Consider the following 20007-nt stretch of genomic DNA (forward strand, 5'->3'; position numbering starts at 1 on the left):
GGCTTTGCGGTGTCCTCTTTTTTTACTCTGCAAAAAAACAAAACAATGATGTCTTCTTCGGAGTCCATTTTACAAGTTGTACAGTTCTTCTCTGCCATTCTGGAAGCATTATTTACAACGAGGTCGTTGCTCCTACGATACAAGTCAGTCTAGAAAGAAGATGTTCTGGAACTGGCTTGCACACAACCTCTTGACTTCATCTGAAAAAGACATGAAGTTGCGTCACTCTCCTGCACATTTTCGTGTGCTTTTCCAACCCTAGAGATGCGCAAGTTCCAACTGTCTTAACTCCAGAGTTGAAGCAGTCAAATAAAACCATCTCATCATGTTCCTTTTCAATAAAACGTTTTGGCGTCGTGCAAAAATAAAATAAAAAAAACATTGCTCCAACTTGAAATTACCTCCTGCAATATTTTTGTTGGAAGGTTACAGAATATGCCAAACAAATTCAGACCTCTCACGTTCAGAAATAAGTTAAACACGATTAACTGAACCTGCTAATGACAATTGCTTGTATTTTAACGGATGGCTATATTTTTCATTCCAAAGGAATGATTCCAGCGAGCGATCGAAGATCAGCCATCGATGAGCACGGTGCATCGCAGGAGCTGGACCAATTGACGTCGCTTGGTACAGCACAAGCAAAGCTGCTCAACGGCTGGCGTGGCTATCGGCTTTGCCATTTGGCATTGTCGACGCGTTGCAACTTGGCCGTTTTCGGTTGCTGTCCCTGCTCTCGGCAAGAGTTGAATAGGCCAGGAGAGAAGGGGAATCCAATTGGGCAGGGCTCACGCACAAGCGGCGCAGCTTTTAGGTACTTAGTGACGTAACAACATTTGGTTTATTCCTTCTAAATAAGGTTTCGGCGTCTTTTCGAGCAAAAGAAAAATTGGTGTCTCCGTGGCGTAGCCAGAACGTGGTCGACATTCGGACAATGAAATATGCGTTAGAATTTCGTTCCGGTATCCCTTTAAACACAAAACTATGTTCGCTATATTGCGAACAGGGTAGTACACGTTTATTAATTCTTGCAAGAGGAAAGATGGGTAACTTCGTGTTACTGCAACAGATCAAAGCGTTTTGCAAGAACGGCTTTTCGAGTGTGAACGTGGAACACTCGTTCCAAACAAAGAAAATAAAAGTGAAGACATCTCAGCCACCTTGTTGCTTAAGATCACTGTTGCCAGTTACCTATTGCTTGACTTGAAATCACAGATGTCAAAACAGTCAGTGACGGAGCGAAAGAATCACACGCGAGTCTCCCAACGCATATCTAAAGGACGGTTTATACGCCCGTGACGGCTTAATAATTCCGGAAATGGCATTTTCTAATCAAAACTACCGCCAATTGCACCCGCTCTACACCAGCAAAAGAAATGGCGGCGTCCACGAAGCAATGGGCAATAACATACATTAAGCATTTTTTTTTCTTTTTGATTGACTCTAATTTCCCCATCTGTAGCAAAATGATTTGTTGGCCTAGTTGGTTAAACATTACGAAAACTAAAAAGCGCAAAAGACAAGGACAAAAGAGAGACAACACAGGACAAGCCCCATCTGTGCTGTAGGTTGCATGTAAAGTCCGGTTTGCACTTTTGTGCTCGCTTAGGACAGAGTTCTTGCGATTTCTTACGACGGGACAACGCGCTGGCGCCACCTTCGATGTGGTCCTAGAACTGCATTCCACCAGGGCGAAAGTTTTGCGGTATTTGCGTGATTAAACACATATACCGCCTTTGAGAAGCAGTCATTTATCACGCCGTCAAAAGATCTTAGAGCCAAGAATGAATTAATGATGCGAGAAAAACATGAGAAACGTACACAGACACCGAGTGTTTCACAACCTCCCGACACTCGTCGCGGCGGTGCAAGTGACACAAGGTGGCGCAAGTCGCCGCCCAATTCAAAGGGTTCAGCCGCAGCCATCTATTCATCTATCCATCGTCGTAAGAGATTTCAAGCAGTTTTAAGACGCACGGTCCCCTTGAAACCCCTCGAAGTCTCTTGCGACGATGGATGGATGGATCTATTTTATAAGCAAGTGTGCGAACCAGCCTCGAAGGAACGGTTTTGGATGTGCGAACTCACCGCTGATTTGAATGATGTTGGCGCTCTTCTGGTTGAGGATGACGTAGAACTCCCGTTGGTCCGAAAACTTGCCCACCACCCACCACTCGCTCGTCGTCTTGGCAACGAGTTCGCCAGCTTCTTCCACCCTGCACGACGTTTGATGGAACGCTGAAGTGCACCTGCTACGCCCCCAATCGATGCTTATACTTCGTTTCATTTTAAAGGGGTACTCCGGTTCTTAATTTGCCTGAAAATTTTCTAAACACACCAACAAACATAGTTAGAATAGGCCCCCCAAATATCGGTCCAAAGTAAAAAAATTTCGCGAAGTTACTGAATTTACACTTTTGGTCCTCGCCGCGTTTTTCAAAGCGAAAGTCTCTATACTGGCAAGAATGACGAAGGGACGTCAGGGGAAGTCTTTGAACTGTAGACTTTGTTCCCAACTGATTAAAAGCAGTTACATAGTGTCAAATAAATGCTTTGGAAGCTCGATCCAGTAACCTCCGCAGCAGCACAAAACAAATGCTCGGCAGAGTCTATTTTTAAAATTGACTGTCGGCTGGCCCTGCAAACCTGCCAAACACCCCCCCCCCCCCCCCCATAAATTTCCAAACATTCTTGTTATGTGACAATAATAAAGAATTAAGAAAGCAAATTTCTAGTAACAACTTACTCTAGAGGCTCTAAGCATCTTAAGAAAGAACAAAATTACGATCGAGGGCGGCCGATTCGCCCATTAAAAATCTAATCACAGATCGTGACATGTGCCGCTTTCTGTGCCTCCAAGCACACACCAAGGGGCGTGGTCGGGCGGAGTTTCCAAACAATCCTTGCTGTATTATGTTGCCTACACCCCAAGACTCAAAGTTTTTGATATAATGCACAATGGTGCCTAAAAACGGCAACTAATAAGTAACAGTCTATGTCTCCTCTCCCCTCGACCACATCTGCGACGTTGGCACAAGCACAACCACTCGTGGCTCGAATTCTTTTTTTTGGCTCTTCCATCCCTAGAACATCTCGGGAATGGAACCGGCTACCCCCATTCATCGCAACCATCGCAGATTTTGCCCGTACTAAGCATACACTAACAAGTTGTTGTTCATGTTCGAGCCCTAGTAACCATTTGTTTATTATGTTTGTACTTCTGTCCCCATTCTCCTCTGTAATCCTTCAACCCTGAGGGTATATTAAACAAATAAATAAATAAAATGACATTTGGAATCGACACACAATTAACTATTTTCATTGGTCAAATTTGATGGAGGTAGTGGGGACCTGAAGATGGCCCTCCTCTAAGACAAAATAGTGCCCGTGTATTTTTATGCGGAGCACAAGTTCGTCTGCTTCTTGCACAGGGGTTTCGACGATGTCAGAACGCCCAACTCTTATTGGCCAATTGAAAAAGATAGTGGATAGACCTCAAGTCATCTAGCATTGAGGTCTACCCACTATCCTTCCAATCAAAGCCAATCAGAATTCGGCACCGCACCATTCTGGCATCACCGCAACCCCTGCGCAAGAAGCAGATTAGATGGTCTCCGCATTGCTGCGAGTTTACTCGGATGTCCTGCCACCTTGAACTGGTCATTTTAATTGACTAAAGCCCAGCAGACAATATGCCATCCAAAACAAGCTTCTACGAAAAGCACTCGAGTGCCCCTTTAAGTTCACACACTTGCGACTGCTTACAACTGTCTGCCTTTAAACTCCTCTAAATCCCTTAAGACGAGAGCATGGTGGCGCCATCTGTAGGGTAGTCCTGGAACACCTGGCATCTCCGTACATTTCCTATTTTTTTTCGTGTATCATTCTTTCTTCCTTGGCTCAAAAAACCTCAGACAACGTTATAAACGATCATTCCTCCTAGACAGTGTGCACATTAGATCTCGCAAATGCCACAAAAATGGAGTTCTAGGGCCACCTCATAGACAGCGTCGGCATGTCCTCTCGTCGTAACAAATCGCAAGAACTCAGTAGTAAGAAAATACAAGTGTGTGAAAGGGACCTTTAGACTCTCCTAAACCACAAAAAAAAAAGAAAAATAATAATATACATTTGTGGTGCAATTGCACTCGGAAGAATCCCCCAAAGCGATACAAAGTCGGAACTGACTGTGCCAGGTCTTCGTTGATGTCCGCCAAGAAGCGGACCAGTTCGGAGGGCACAACGATGCCTGCCCGCCGCTCCGAATGCACCGTCGACTTTTGGGCCAGGTTCATCCGGTTGAAGTAGATGTACTTGCTCTGCTGGTCCATCGAAGAACTACGAGCAAGATGGAGCGGGTACTTTTAAACGAGAGACACCGCCAAGTACCCCGTGGCAATTGCAAATGGCCGTCAGTACACTTTTCGACGCGATGCGAGTTTTTCCGAGTTCTCGGGAATTAAGTGTGCAACTTGTGCAAGGCGAAACTATCCCCTCGTAAGCATTGGAGAATCGTCATTACGGGGGCTGGCACAAAACCCAAGCCTCCAAATGTTCTCAGAAATTATGACACGTCTATCAATGCAATTTGAATAGATTACAGCGCTACATTCTTCACAAACGTTCGGTCGTTTTACAATAACGTCTCCATTATAATCCAGACTAGTATTTTGGCCTCCGCTGAGTAAGACTGTCCATTCTGATACCATGTAACCTTGGGAAGAGTCGCATTTAGTTTCAGCTTGCCATAGACCAATAGGTGGAATCTTCGGAGTTGGTCCTTTAACGGACAAAACAAAAAATTCGGCAGAGACACCTAAGACTGCTTACGTGTAGGAAGGCGAAAGCATTCGTACAAGCAGCGCGCCACGTCTTCCTAACGCACACGGTGCTTCGGCAATGACATCAAGCTCCTTCACTGCGCGGGCGCGACGAACCCCGCCGGCCTCACGACGGCTTCTGTGACAAAGCATCTGCATTGCTGTGCTTTTCTTTGTATTATATTTCTGAGGCACATGCTTGACGACATATTTTATGACTATCTTTCGGGGACAACGCCGCCGCTTTTTCGCGTAATGGGATAAGTAAGGCTTTCGCCTTAAAAGTCTGTTCAAACAATGAGCTCGCAAACCCAAGAACCCGAAGGCTTCCCCAAAGGACTCTCACAGTTTTAAGTCTTACAATTTTAAGTACTATTTCAGCAGGTCTGAGCTAGTACTCATTGATAAGCAACCATGATCTAGAGTCCTCAACATTGCCAAACATCTGCACTATTGCTTACACTGCCTGTGAGCTTCTGCACTGCTAAACTGCATCATCGCCGAGATTGGGAGGGGCTCCTTGTTTATCGACTAAAAGGTCTACGGTTTCCTCGAGGCAAAAATGTTTGAGAACCAATGCATTAAAAGATTAACAGCCCTGTGACTTTTGGAGGCGACTCTAACGGACGCTCACTGCCCAAACGGTGAACAACTTACTATATCATGTATGAAGAAGCAAAAGTATGTAAGCAAACTTTTTTGTAGAGGCACAGAGAGACACGAGATCGGAACCTGGGTGGCGGCAGTGGGGAGGCGAGGGAGCATGTCCGCACAGCACTACCACGTGGGTATTTCGCAACAGCGGCTGCCGGAAAGGTTGGGTTGTGGGGGGGGGGGGGCATAGTGGGAGGATACATGGTTGTAGCAGGAACGATGCAAGGCAAAGAGTGCACTCCCCGTGTATCACGTCGGTTTTTCGGAACAGCAGAGACTTACATGGGGCAAAGGGGGAGCGAGAGAAAGCATTGCCATGTGGGAATCGATGAAGAGAGGGAGAGCAGTGCCTCTGTTGTAGAGTGGGGTTTTTGCACTTGTACATGAGTATTTTTTGTCGGGAAGGGGCACTAACAGCAACCGCCATAAAAAAAAAAAATCGAGTGAAGCCCCAACTTACAGACCAGACAGCTTTGTGCAATGCTTGCCAATGTCATTGGCGAGAGCCGTCAACTCGCTGGCCAGGTACGCGTCGAGCTCCTTTAGGAAAGGCTGCGTCATGTCGTCGCCCGTCGCTGCAATGCAACAGAGCTCTCGCTGCAGAGGCACGAAATCGTAACTTCTGAGATACAAATCCCCTTTACAGCAAAGCCAGCCCTCCAACTTCTAAGGGATACGTAAGATGCGTACACCAGCATCTGAAGCTTTAGATATGGTGCCGCTCAGGCGCTATTGTCTTGATTTGTCACGAACTGCTCAAACATTTCCGGAGGACGGAAGAGCATTTCTTACGATTTAAAATAAAGCTTCAGATAACTGGCAACAATGGTTTTAAGCACAAGATGACTGAAGTGCCGTTACTTTGAAGGGTAGCTTATTCAGTAGCTCTAAACCCAATGAACAACGATGAGACACAGTTCAAAGCACACACAGACACAGAATTGTTACATGCATGAATGGAACTTTTTATATACAGGGTCTGTCCCAAAACTTCCCGGAATGATTTTTTGTGGTCGGCAACGCCGCCTGGCGGGGTGGGGCTTCAGGTGGAGAAGTTAGTGGGGGATATAAGCTTCGAAACGAGACCGGTCTCAGTTGTCTGCTATCAGTTGCTGAGGCAGGTCACGCTCCGCGCAGAGGCATCTACAGCACCCTCGTCGAGAAAAAAAATGGACCAGTTTTTGGAGCAACGTTATGCAATCAAGTTTTGTGTGCAACTAGGTAAAAACGGGGCGGAGACGCTCGAAATGCTTCGGAAAGCCTACGGCGACAACGCGATGAAAAAAAGCCAAACTTTCATGTGGCACAAGAGGTTCCGGGAAGGTCGGGAGTCCGTCAACGACGACGACCGCTCGGGACGCCCGTCGACATCACAAACGGATGACTCGGTGCAAAAAGTGCGTCTCGTTTTGGACAAGGACCGGCGATTAAGCGTTCGAATGGTCGCAGATGAGTGTGGAATACCCAAAACAATCGTTCATCGCATTTTAACAGAGGATCTCCAAATGAGGAAAGTCTGCGCGAAAATGGTGCCAAAGGTCCTGACGAGTGAGATGAAGGAAGAGCGTTTGTTGAAGTGTCAGGAATTGCACGAACGCTTCGAAACAGACCCAGAATTTTTGGACAGAGTGATCACAGGGGATGAGACGTGGATTTTCGAGTACGATCCCGAATCAAAGCGTCAGAGCAGCGAGTGGCACACCACGGAGTCTCCTCGCCCGAAAAAAGCAAGGATGAGCAAATCGCGAATCAAGGCAATGCTCATTGTGTTTTTTGACAGAAAAGGTGTGGTTCACAGTGAATTCGTGCCACAGGGACAAACAGTCAACAAGGAGTTTTACTGTGAAGTGCTCAAACGGTTGCGAAACAGGGTTCGACGAGTCCGAAAAGAAATTTGCGACAACTGGATCTTGCACCATGACAATGCGTCAAGCCACACCGCGCTCATTGTCTCCGAGTTGCTGGCCAAAATGTGTGTGCCAACGCTGCCCCAGCCACCGTACAGCCCCGATCTGGCACCACCGGACTTCTTTTTATTCCCAAGAATCAAAAGAACCCTGAAAGGAACTCGACATGGGACGCTGGAGACGGTAAAAGCAGCTGCGACGACCTCACTGAAGGAGGTTCCTGTTGACGGCTTCCAGGGCGCCTTCAGTGATTGGGTTCAGCGTTGGCAACAGTGCATCGAAGCAGGGGGAGATTACTTTGAAAAGTTCTGAAAAGATTGTAAACTGATATTGAATAGATGATTCATAAAAAAAACAATTCCGGGAACTTTTGGGACAGACCCTGTAACACCTTTCTTGTAGAATGTCCACAGATAAAACATCTCTACAGAACACCTGCATCTTTGGCACACAAGTACCTCAACTACATTTACTGGCATTTGACGTACACGTCGTCACAGACATTAGGAGTAACCATAAGCAGCGACTATGTCACTCATAAATTGTTGCGTATGTTACACGAAGCATGTCTCTTATGGTTATGAGCAACTGGGCATGTCCTTGCTCACCTCGAACGAGCAGGCACAGTGTGGCACTGTAGGCCCTGAAAACGAGGAGGTAGCATTGCTCGCGGTCGGCCGTACGGTCACAATCGGCCGCACAGTCGGCTGCGATGTAGACTCGCTGTATCCGAGACAGGGTGGCTTCGTCATCGACCGGACCGTACAAGAACCTGCGACGAAAGAAACAAACTGTGAGAAATTCCCTGGGTACGAACGGAAACAGCCCACTTCAGACGGGACAATTTTCCAAGGCATTGTAACATCAGCAACATGGATCTCCAGCATTGATATGCACCAACTGCTGAACCTCGAATTGCTGCATACTGCCATCATCCTCCTTAAAATTTTCATTTTCCTGCACTGTTTAGACAAACAGTGATGCATTAATAACGCATTTTATACTTTGAAGTGAAGTGGAGAATACTAACTCACCTCTCAGAAACCGTTTAACCGCAAAAACACTCCCACGCAAACCACAACAAAGTTGAAACCCGTGATCAGTTATCATTATCACTATCACGGGGGGGCAGGAGGGAGTCGCACAAAAATACTGCGTCCCTGATTGGCCGCTGCTGCTTCTAACATCTGAAGCTGCTCGTCCATTTCGAGCCATACCCGATCCCAGCAAATCAAAGTTGCAGAGCAAAGTGCCAGGGAAAAGCTTGCCAGCAACCTTGAAATAGCCGAGAAAATTGCCCCTCCGAATTGGGCTGGTTCCTTTCCCTAACAACTGCCCATCCCCAACCTTTCGCGATTCTCTCCAAGTTTACCGTGGGAACATGCTCGGTATTTTATGGTATTTGCATCTATGAGGCGCACTCGCTAGTTTTCGAAGCATCAACGAAACAAAAAAGAGGGCAGACGAACAGACGACACGTACCTAGATTGCGACGTGCTGGCAGACTGCCGCGGTGACAGCGAGAAGCCGGGAAGAAGCTCCGATTCAACGGCGGTCTGAAGAACGCTGTGGACCAAGTACTGGTACAGAACCTGCATGTCTCCCTGGTCTAGGCCGCTCCTGATTGGACGGGAGAGACAAGAGGGCAGGTCACGCTCGTCTAATCGCTGGAGGGAAACGCTCGGAGTAACGGCAACCTTTGCTCCTTATCGTCAGATGCCGCCGTGTCGTTCGCTCGCTCGTTTGTGTCGCGCATCGTTCATTTACGTGCCGACGTCTGGGTATGCTGCCATTTCGTGCTGGGCATCGTTGACGAAAGATACACGATTCTAAGATGAGACTTTGCATTTGAGATTTAACGTTAGGAGGCTTTTGTAACGTAATACATATTTCTCGCAAACAGAGCAACAAAAAGTTCCTTGTGCACTTATAACTAGCCTGACAATGAGATGTATTGCATCCTATCTCTAATTTCAGCTAGTTCTGAACCTAATTGTGACTCTGATTTTTACCTGAATATCAACTCATGCTATGTTTGTTTTGAATTCTTAGTACTGACCCACAAAATCATTATCGGAATTAAAGCATACTAAAAGCGAAATTCACTTAATTTTGTGGTTAAAGTAGCATGCAATCAAGCCGAGCAATGAACGACCACCGTATCAAAGATACTACACACATGCAGCCGTTAGATACAATGCTAACTTGCACTGATCACAAAACGAAGTGCAAGTGAGCCTCTACTCACCAGACAAGCAAGTCATTGCAGAGGAAAACGGAATACTTGAGCTGCCTGAAAAAGCAAGTAGCCCATATACTGCTTGCCATCACTGCTACTCTCAGAGATCCAATGAGTGCCATGAAACAATACATTTTTCTAGGGTTCTGCAAATACTTGAATATTCGAATTGCAGTTTCGAATAATGCGCTATTCGAACTTTCCTTAGTGTTGACTGTGGCGGGCTAGCCCCGCTGAGTGCGCTTCTCACCGAGCGCCTGTGCTCGGTGGGGAAACAATACCCACAAAGCTTGTGGGCTCCGCAGGTATTGTTTCCCCGCGGTGCACAGGTGCTTGGCGAGAAGTGCACTCAACGGGGCAAACCTGCCGCGATTTTGCAAGAGTACTACCGGTCACAATATGAAAGGGAACAGTTCATCTTTACAGTTTAACGGCTCCCCCGCAACCTTCGTTAAACTTCGACCTGTCAATTAGTATGTAGTTTGGGACCTAAACTTTCCGTTCCAGCCCTCGTTGGGAACATAACGTGTTCCGAAATTTCTAGGTACATCAAAAAAGCGAGGAAGTTTGTTTCCTTTCACATACCTATAGTGCATGTTAGGCGGCGATGCGTTTACATCCTGCAATCAACATTCCTGCTTTTTTTTTTTTTTTGTAAATATTAAAATTGAGGAAAGAAGAGTTTCATATACCAAGAAGATATATAAATCCCCTCGATTAGGATAGCTGCAACAAATCAGTCATTTACATCCCACAGTTCCTAAATATATACTAGTTATGCTCAGATTAACCGAGTTTAGACGTGAACAAGTGGAAGGTTGGGAACAGCTGTCACGAGTTCAGCTGAATTTTCGTTTAAGCATAGTGCATGGTAGTGAAAGGCTTGGAGAAACTATTCCATATTCGAAAATATTTCGCCAAAACCACTATTCGCTTCGAATTCGTTTCAAACTCAAAATACAGTATTTGCACATGCCTACATTTTTTCCCACAAAAGGCTGCATTCCCACAGCATAAGCTCAGAAAAGTAATAAAAGTGATTTCTTAATCTCACGCTCCAAATCATTGTTATAAAGAATGTAACTGGCAGCATTTACTAACAACGATAATATATGATGGCGACGTTGCCTTTGTGTGCAATAACATTAAAGTGATTCTACACGGCGGTTGCGATAACATAGTGGGGCGTGTTAAATGAAAAGAGCGCTTACACGAAATATCTTGTAGACCGCCTCTAGCACTGCCTAGGCAGTGGCAAGTTAATCCATCTCAAACTGATGTGTGTTGTGCCTCTGCCGTCGACAGACCATTTGGACAGTGCAATACAATTATTAAGCTGGCACCTTTCCCATACGTCGGCAGCATCGATTACATGACTGCACGTCAGTACGATGCTCGTCCAGATTGAAACCGGCAGCGGCGGGGTTCAATTTAGAATCCCTGGGTTCTGCTCCGCAGCGATCCCAGAGTTCTGCTCTGATCATCCGACATTACAGTCATTATCTTAGTCTAGTGTGTTAGCTGACTATTTTGTTCAGGGAAGCCAGTTGGCATGCGAGGTACAAGATCTCAGCTTTGAAGAGTGCTTCAGTGGTGCGAGGAATAGCAGATGAAAAAAGTGCAGTCTTGGACAATGTCCGCTGTTACAACCGAGAGACACCCCAGGAGAAGTTGTATAGAAACAGAATAAGACCCTCGGTAACCATATTTGCCGTTCAGAAGGTAATACATTCATTGGGCACATTACCGCCGGAGCACAAAAATTAAAGAACCATAAAATACCGGGCAGGCACCCAATCAAACTTTGGGGATAATCACCAAAAAAATGGGGGATGGGCGCTTGTCCGGTCATCAATTTTACATACAGTCTAAGCTCATTACAACAGACCTGGTTACAACAGACATTTGGATATAACATACCGATTTGTGAAGTTTGTTTGGTTTTCCTCTACATACCATTGACTCAACTTCATACCTGCATACAACATACTCCCTTTACAATGGACCGAAATCTTGGTCTAAATTAAGGTCTGTTCTAACGAGCTTAGACTGTATAAATGTACTGTGCATATTTTCTTAGATCTTACAAATTTGGGAATGGGCACTTAGTGTGATATGGGCAGATGCGCGGTATTCTACGCTAGGCATAAAACAGATGTGTGTCGACTACTTCTGGTTAGATACCGAGCCACGGACACAAAAATGCATAGCCTTTGCTCACAAATGCATTCACATTTAAAAATGAAAAAGAGACTCTTTTGTACCGACAAAAGAATTGTAACAATGTACAGGTGTGGCTGTAAGGACTAATGCATTTGGCACGCCTTGCAAAGTTCGAATTCCAAACATATATACCTAAAATCGGGCATGTAAAGAAACTTTTTCCAGAAGTTTTATGTCTGTCTTTTTACAACTCAATTCTGAGGTAGTGAAATATTGAAAATAATGAAAAATTAAGGGTCGTATATTTGCTATGTCCTATATCAGCCTGTTTGTTGCCTGCACACTGGTTTATGAGCTCGCTCCCAAGTGTGCTTGCTGAACGCAAAATTGCTAAAAACCAAGAGCAGAGGCTGGCAACGATCAAGATAATCAGAATAATTTATACTTTTAAGGGAATATATGAACAGTCACCAACTGGGAGCAAGTTCACATACCAGTGTGCAGATGACAAACATCCGGTATAGGGCATAGGAAATGCACGGCCACCTTTTCTGCTTTATTTTTTTATATTTTACCACCTCTGACTCGAGCTCTGAAGAAAATACACATGAAACTTTTTACGAAACAAAGTTTGCATGCTCAATTTCAGGTATGTGTATGTTGAGAACAAGAATTTTGCAAGGCGTGCCAAACGTGTCAAACCTTACGACCGCACCCTGTAGACAAGGAATGATCCTCAGCGTGTAGGGAATGCGTACCTGAATCTGCTTTCCAGGTGGTTGATGAAGCACTGCACCTTGAGGAAGGAATGTTTGTCCAACGGGAGGAACTGGATGCCCCGGAAGATGTCCAGGATGTCCGCATGCTGCAGGCGTAGCCGCGGAACATGCTGCCGGGATCGTGTGATGCAAGCTCAGTTTCCACTCTCCACACAGTTTCGAGGGCGCTATTTCTTAGTGGTTCTAGAGTCGGCAAGAACGAAGCGAGAAACGTCGTCCTTGCACACGCTCCGCGCTTGTGTCTTGCTGCATACACCACCCGCAATGCGGACACGGGGCTTGTGGAGCCGGCACAAGGTGGAGACATTGACGTCACTGGCGGTCTTTGCCAACTTACAAAGTTTCGATTATCAGCCGTGTACGAGGGTGACAGTTCTTACCTAGTAGTGTCCACTAAGAAGTTTATCAAAATTCCAGATCACGGCTAGACCATAATGAGGATGAGCACCGTTTCTCTAACTACATTATCACTCAAAAATTAAAATTGATAAAGTTAACCAAAACTGTTTAGTAACATCACTCACACCCCCCCCCCCCCCCCCCCCCCCCCCCCCCCCCCCGCTTTTTTTCTCTCTCGAAAATTAAGTGTTGCTGAGAGGTATTGAGATTCTTAACTGACAGATTCACAAAGACAATCGGAAACTAGCCTCACCTTGTCGAAGTAATCCCGGATCACCTCCTTGTTCGACTTGTCCGACAAAAGATCAGAAAGCGACCCAACAAACATCTGAAACGAACATAAGTAGGAGTCACTGCCCCACAACACGAGAAACACTCATTTCCACGTCGACGTCGCTCTGTCTCCAAGTGCGAGCTCAAAGCGAGCACGTGCTATAGCTTTTTGTCACCAACAGAATTGGCCCATTTAGCCGTCGGCTTTGGATCGGAACTTTGTTAGCGTTGTCCGAGGTACCTCTGCAATCTTGTTCAACTTTGGTCACTGGCAGAGTGACAATGGTAGGGCATGTCTCTCGAACGTCCGGCCCCCAGTACGCACTCATTGCCTTCCACCATGCTTCGGCTGCAAGTGCATGCTCAAAGCTGACGAGGCGCTGAAGCATTCTCGAAGGTAGGAAGCTCAAGCTCTAGGCAGGACAACTGAAACTCCTCCCATCCGTCTCATCCTGTCGGCGACCGTAGCACAAAGCAAAACACCGAAGCTAGCTTCGGTGTCCCTTTAAGCAAACATTAAAACAACATTGCGGGGCGTGTTCTATGAAACGAGCACTTACACGAAACGCCTTGTAGACCGCCTCTAGCACCGCCTGGTAAACGTTGTCCTGAATGTCCTCGGAAAGATGTTCAACGTAGAGCTGCCCGTTGCGCGTCTTCTGCTGCGTCGGCAGTCCCACCGTCTGCAAGGAGATGCCACACACCTCTTTGAGCCCATGCTAAGATTCAATGTGGCGTGCGACATTGTTTGCTCTTTGCGCACCTCGGCCGTTCGTTTACCCATCAAATGCACCCGCATGTGTCTGTCTCCCCTCGATCTCAAACAATAGCGGTGCGTGCTTGGCCGCCTCGTGACCGTGCATTCTCTACAAGTTCTCCGAGCTGTCCTTTGATTGGCGTGCCCCTCCTTGCATTCTAATGTGCCAAAGATACGTTCTGGAACACTCGCTTGCCATATGGTACCATACTCCATGTTACGTACTAGTTGCGTGCAGTGCGGGCAAAGGCAACGCCAGGTGAAAAGAGAAAAAGAGAAAGGGCGAGCACTAGGAACATAGAATGGGAGAGGAGGGCAATGGAGGGAAAGGGGAGAAAGGAAGAGCACTAGAAATATTAGTGAGGAAAAGAGGTGTCTCTACTCCTCCCCAGTCCTCCTAGTGCTTTCCCTTTTTCCCCTCGCCTGGCGTTGCCTTCACCTGTACTGCATGCAACTACTACCGTAGAATATTGCGCATCCACCCAATCCACACCAAGTGCCCATTCCCAAATTTGCAAGGTCTGAGAATATATGCACAGTACGTTGATATGCAAAATTAATGACCGGACAAACGTGATAATCTCTCAATCTTGAGTGGGCGCTTGCCCAGCATCTTACGGTAGTGACACAGAGTATAGGCAAGTCATTTTAATTAATCCAGCGGTGGGTAACAATGGCCACATTATTCCACCTCCTGATTAAAATGGCTCCATAAGAAAAAGGATGTCGATACTCTAGAACAGTTCTATAGCAACTCTAGAACGGTTCTACGGCAACTCTAGAAGGCTTCTATGGTGACTCTAGAACGGTTCGATGACAACTCTAGAACGGTTCTATGGCAACTCTAGAAGGCTTGTATGGTGACTCTAGAACGGTTCTATAGCAACTCTAGAACGGTTCTATGGCAACTCTAGAATGGTTCTATGGTAGCATCAAGGAGGTTATGAAAAAAGTTATACGGTAACTGAAACGATTTTATGATAGCATCAATGAGGCTACGAAAAAGAGTGCCAATATTCTAGAATGGCCCTATGGTAAGTCTAGAACAGTTCTATGGTAACTAAAACGGTTCTATGGTAACGTCAACGAGGCTACAAGAAAAGGGTGACATTGCTCTAAAATGGTTCCATGGTAGCATCAAGGAGGCTAAGAAAGAGGTGCCAATACTCTAGAACGGTTCTATCAGAACTCTAGAAGGGTTCTGTGGTAACTACAATGGTTCTATGGTAGCACCAATGAGGCTAAGAAAAAGAGAGCCAATATCCTAGAACGATTCTATAGTAACTCTATAATAGTTTTTTGGTAACTCGATCGGTTCTACCGTAGTGTCAAAGAGGCTACAAGCAATCCAATCGGCACACTCTGACTTTCCTCCCCAGTGTGTGCTAGTGAAAGCCACATTCTACAGGCGCTGAACAACCTTATCCATGGAATCGGTGTCTCACCATGACCATCCAGAAGTTTTCCTCGGGCTGTAAGAAGAACTGCCTCGTCCGTTGGGTGTGGAGCACTTCGCACGGCGTGGATGGCGAAAAAGTCCTGAGAGAAACGTACAGGCAACGGCAGTTAAGAGCAGGCGCCCTGTTTGCAAGTGAGGCCTTTGGGTGCAGCCATCTCGCAACTGGTGGTGTGTGTTGGTCATCTTTTAGTCCAGCTGGTGTGCTCACAGTTGCCAAATCGGTGTCTCAACAGAAAGTTTTGCCCCCCCCCCCCTGGCTAGACTACCTTCTAAATCCTGGCTACTTGCAAAAGTCCCTTAAAGAAGCTGTGCAACAATTTTAAGGTTGAAAGAATTTTCATCTCATACTTTTGACATTGTTTATCTCGTCACAAACGACAGAAAGCACATCTCCTTCCTTCAAAATGTTGCGATTCCGCCGCATAATCGCGAGGCAAAAATTATAACATATCCGGACCTGCAGCTACGAGCGGCGGCCATGAGAACCGTGTGGCATGACTTCAAAGAGGGACTGTAAAAAGTAGCGAGTTGTGCAACAACCTGCTCAATAAAACGTAACTTTTCTATAAATCTTGTTGTTCCAACATAAATATAAATGCATCAAGAACCTGGCATCATCGACAAAATTGTTATCATATGGAGTTTCAGTGGCGCCATCTGTCCGAGGTAAACGAAACTGTCAGCTCTATCTGCTACCGCAAGGAGCCGCCAGAAGCCGGTTGGCTGGACCCGGACGAGCACATTGGCACTTTGGCACTCCTTTCGTTATCCGGTGTCTTAACTTCGAACGCCGCCACGAATATCGCCAATGCCGACCAGGTGCGATCACATGACTGGCGAGCAGGTGAGTTCTCGCCGCTCACTGATGGCGCTAGAGAGAGAGCTTCACCGGAACCCTGCGCGTCCCCCTTTCACGTCACAGCGCATGTGACTCCGAAGATGGTGAAGGAGTTCAGAGGTGCCAAAAACTTTGTAAAAATTAGGACATGCAGGCAAAAGCGGTCCTTTGTTCTTTACTTCGGAAGGGTCGAGACTTCAACTCCACAATTATTTAAGCAAGCACTGAAATTGTTGCACAGCTCCTTTAAAAAGGATACTTCAACAAAATTTGAAATATACCCGTCGTGTTCAGAAATATAGCTCCAGAATATCCGTAAATGACATCTGCACGTTTGTATTTTGAGCCTGATGGCTGTATCTTTTGTTATAAATCGCCCGCTCTGGCAAGCGCTCGGACAGCAGCCAGTGGAGAGCACGTTACATCCAGTGCAATCATGACATAGATTTTCTCGAGACGAGCAAAGCTGTGGCGAGGTTGACGTCGATGAGATGTGCTAGCCGTTCCAGCCACCGAAGCGGACGAAGCACACCAGCGATCGGGCCTCCGCAACTAACCCCAAAGCTGCTTTTGTATAAATTTTGAGTGATGGGTTAATCTTCTATAATCTTGTAGAGGGACAATAGCGACGTCTGGGACACAAAAGAGAGTCCCGGTGGGAGTTCTTCCTTCCCGTCTTCTCTCGTGGTGGCCGGAGAGCTGCCAGACCGACGTCAGGTTCAAGGCATGTATAGTTCTAGCCGACAGGCATTGCCACTACCTGTCAAGGTCCCTAGACAAGCATTACAATTACGAGGCTTTAGCGACATCCATCAGGGGCCCTTTACTAATCGTTTAATTTGTATTAAAATTCCTTTTCGTGTCTTTCTCAACAAGAGATTGGTGTGTCTGATGTGATACAGCTCCCTTGAACACGAACAAACCAAAAAAAGCTACCCCAACTAACTATATTTTTGGATCACTGGCCTTTACCCTTTCAGGTATGCTATTCAGTACAGCGAAATTCAGAATAGTTACTGTGAAATCGGCAAATGAAAATTATGCAAATATGAACATTCAAAGTGCCGTGACGTTAGTGGCAGGCAGGCTTGCCAGTCGAGCGGGCAGTCTAAAAATAGACTATGCCAAGCATTTGTTTCGTGCTAGTGTATGAGTACTACTGGAGCGAGCTTCTAAAGCATTCATTTGAAAGCATGAAAATGCTTGGAATCAGTTGGGAACTAATTCTACAGTCCAAAGAGTGAACCCCTACCTGCCGATGGCGTCACTTCTTCATTGTTGCCAGTAGAAACTTTCAGATTGAAAAACATGGTAAGGACCAAAATAGTAAATTCAATAACTTTGCAAAAAAATAATTACTTTGACCTAATATTTGGGATATTATTTCAGCAATGGTTCTTGGTGTGTTTAGCAAATTTTCAGGCAAATCGGAGACCACGAAGAAAACGCCAGAGTACCCCTTTACCATTTTTTAGATTGAATGCCGAAAAATGGTTCCTCTCAAACAAAACAAGCACCGGGAAAAAAATTATCTTCTTTGCACTTTGTGCCACAGCCCCTGCATATTAATCAATAACTCGCGAGTATGTAGTGTTCACGTTGTAACACACAGCCAACAGTGCAAACACAACATGCATTGAAGTTTTCTGTAGTCAAATTTGGGGGTTTTACGTGCCAAACCTACGACGGGCATCTGGCACGCCCCAGCGGAGGACTGAGGATTAATTTCGACCACCTGGGGATCTTTTGACGTGCAACCGAAAGCTCGGTTACACGGCGCCTTCTCCGCAATAAGCCTCCGTCATATTGCGGGCACCTTGGTCGGGATTCGAATCTGCCACCTGGGGATCCGTAGGCCGGCGCTCTCGCCTCGGAGCCACCGAGGCGGCTAAGTTTTCTGTAGGTCAATTTTGATATAACCTGTCCCTCTAACAACAGACTATCAGCCTTCTGGTGTCTGCTGCTCTGCTGCAGCATGACGAGTACTCACTGCGTGAAGCTGACCAGCGCCTCGCACAGACCAACATTGCGTAGCTTGACATCCTGCTCTGCATTTTCCGGGTAGTAATAAATAATCTTCTTATGTTCCTGCAAGAACAAAACGACTGGTCAGCCATCTCGGTGGAAACGCCGTGACACCTTCTTTAGACTATCCACCAAAAACCCGGTGAAATGAGACAAATTCGTACAGTACATAGCTTGCATTGACGTTACACCAGCTGCCATTGTGCTGGCGTTGCTGCTGAGTGCACATACCTTCTGCAGAAAACATTTCACACCAGCAAATTTGCTCTTTCTTAGAGAGGACAAAAAGGAATGATCACCAGTATGGTGCGATGTCATGTGCAGGCCATGCCCATACATTCCCAAGCAGCACACATGGTCCTCCGGATATCCTCAGGATGTCCTGACTTTCCAGGGATGTCCTATGGATGTGTATACATGCCTTGCACGTGACGTCACATGGCACCGTACCAGCCGCCATTGCTCCGTACCATGTCCTTTTGCCCCAGCCTTCTGCGGCATACATTTGGCGCCATCGAATCTGTTTGTCTCGGCAAGCGTTGCCGAGAAAAACAAATTCGATAATGTGAAATGTACGCTGCAGAAAGTATGGGCTCAGGAGAATGGTACGGAGCAGCGGCGGCTCATGTGACGTCAATGCAAGCCATGTATAGGACATCTGTGCTGCTAGGGTTAGTTTCCGACTTCCGGTAACCTAGTAGTGTATCAAGCGTTGGATGAATGTATGAACCACTAAAAAGCACTGTGTGTGTTTTTGAGGGTTTAATCAATTAAATTAAGTGAACAGTACTAAGGTACAGTTGTCATTATGTGAATTCAAGTCAGTGTTTTTACATTTCCACTGTGGGCACTTAACAAGTAACAGTTAAATCAAAGAACAACATTAATAAGACAAAACTGTGAAAGCCGTAATTCAGCATGTTGGAGGTTAAGAACAGCAGGGCAGGCTCCTCCCACACAGCTCTCTGCATGCCGTGATTGGTTGTTTCCTCCTTTCCACTCGCCTCCTCTCAAACGTTCGCTCCGCTAAAGTGGAAAGGGTGGAAGGCTTCGTGGGAGAAGTTCGTACTGCTCCTCTAACCCTGGTGCTTGGGCAAAATAAAGTATACTTCGTAAAACTTCTAATCGATGTCCTTTCAAACGGTAGCACCGGCACGCAAAATATCCACACACACAACATAAAACAAAAAACAACCTCGAAAGTTTTGATCAGGAGAACTTGCGGTAAAATCTAGAAAAGCGACTCCAGATTTATTACGAGATCGAAACCAATTATAAAAAAAACGAAAAGGAATGAAATTTTAAGCAAAAAGTAGCGCCCAGGAAAGGGCGAAATAGGGTCAAACGGGGTTTAGGAAACAACTGGAAACTACAAAGCAACCGAAGTTATGTAACGAAAGCGAAGGTCAACCTACTTCGTCCTCTTTTTGGCCGTAGGTGGGGTTGTAGATGAAGAAATTTTGCAGGTAAACTTGAGTTTTCGTTGTCATCGTGCGGTAGTACGGTACGTGTGGCGAAAGCGGCTCCGAATTCTGGCATTTAATCACGACTTTTTACACTACCGCTGCACTATGTAGCGGCCCATTACAACTACCACGGAAGCTGACATATTGCCCGCCAAGTTTAGCGAAATTTCGGTGAAGCGCGTTCGATTTCACTCGCAAATCTCAAACTGCCCGAATCTACCTGTGTAG

The 20007-nt window shown here is 46.1% G+C and overlaps 1 protein-coding gene across 1 annotated transcript; it reads right to left on the reverse strand.

Moving 5' to 3' along the window:
* Positions 1–3: 3 nt before the first annotated feature.
* On the reverse strand, positions 4–19969 carry LOC115311099 (vacuolar fusion protein CCZ1 homolog). Its single transcript, XM_029969727.4, has 13 exons — positions 19729–19969; positions 18279–18376; positions 15437–15530; positions 13795–13917; positions 13215–13289; positions 12542–12672; positions 9630–9674; positions 8864–9001; positions 7990–8153; positions 5935–6049; positions 4189–4338; positions 2089–2216; positions 4–200 (listed from the first exon to the last, which is right to left on the reverse strand). The coding sequence occupies exons 1-13, from the start codon at positions 19801–19803 to the stop codon at positions 145–147; spliced, it is 1392 nt and encodes a 463-aa protein (XP_029825587.2). The 5' UTR covers positions 19804–19969; the 3' UTR covers positions 4–144.
* Positions 19970–20007: the final 38 nt, after the last annotated feature.

The sequence above is a fragment of the Ixodes scapularis genome, unplaced genomic scaffold, assembly GCF_016920785.2.
Source record: "Ixodes scapularis isolate PalLabHiFi unplaced genomic scaffold, ASM1692078v2 PGA_scaffold6__148_contigs__length_123643588, whole genome shotgun sequence".
Lineage (NCBI taxonomy): Eukaryota > Metazoa > Arthropoda > Arachnida > Ixodida > Ixodidae > Ixodes > Ixodes scapularis.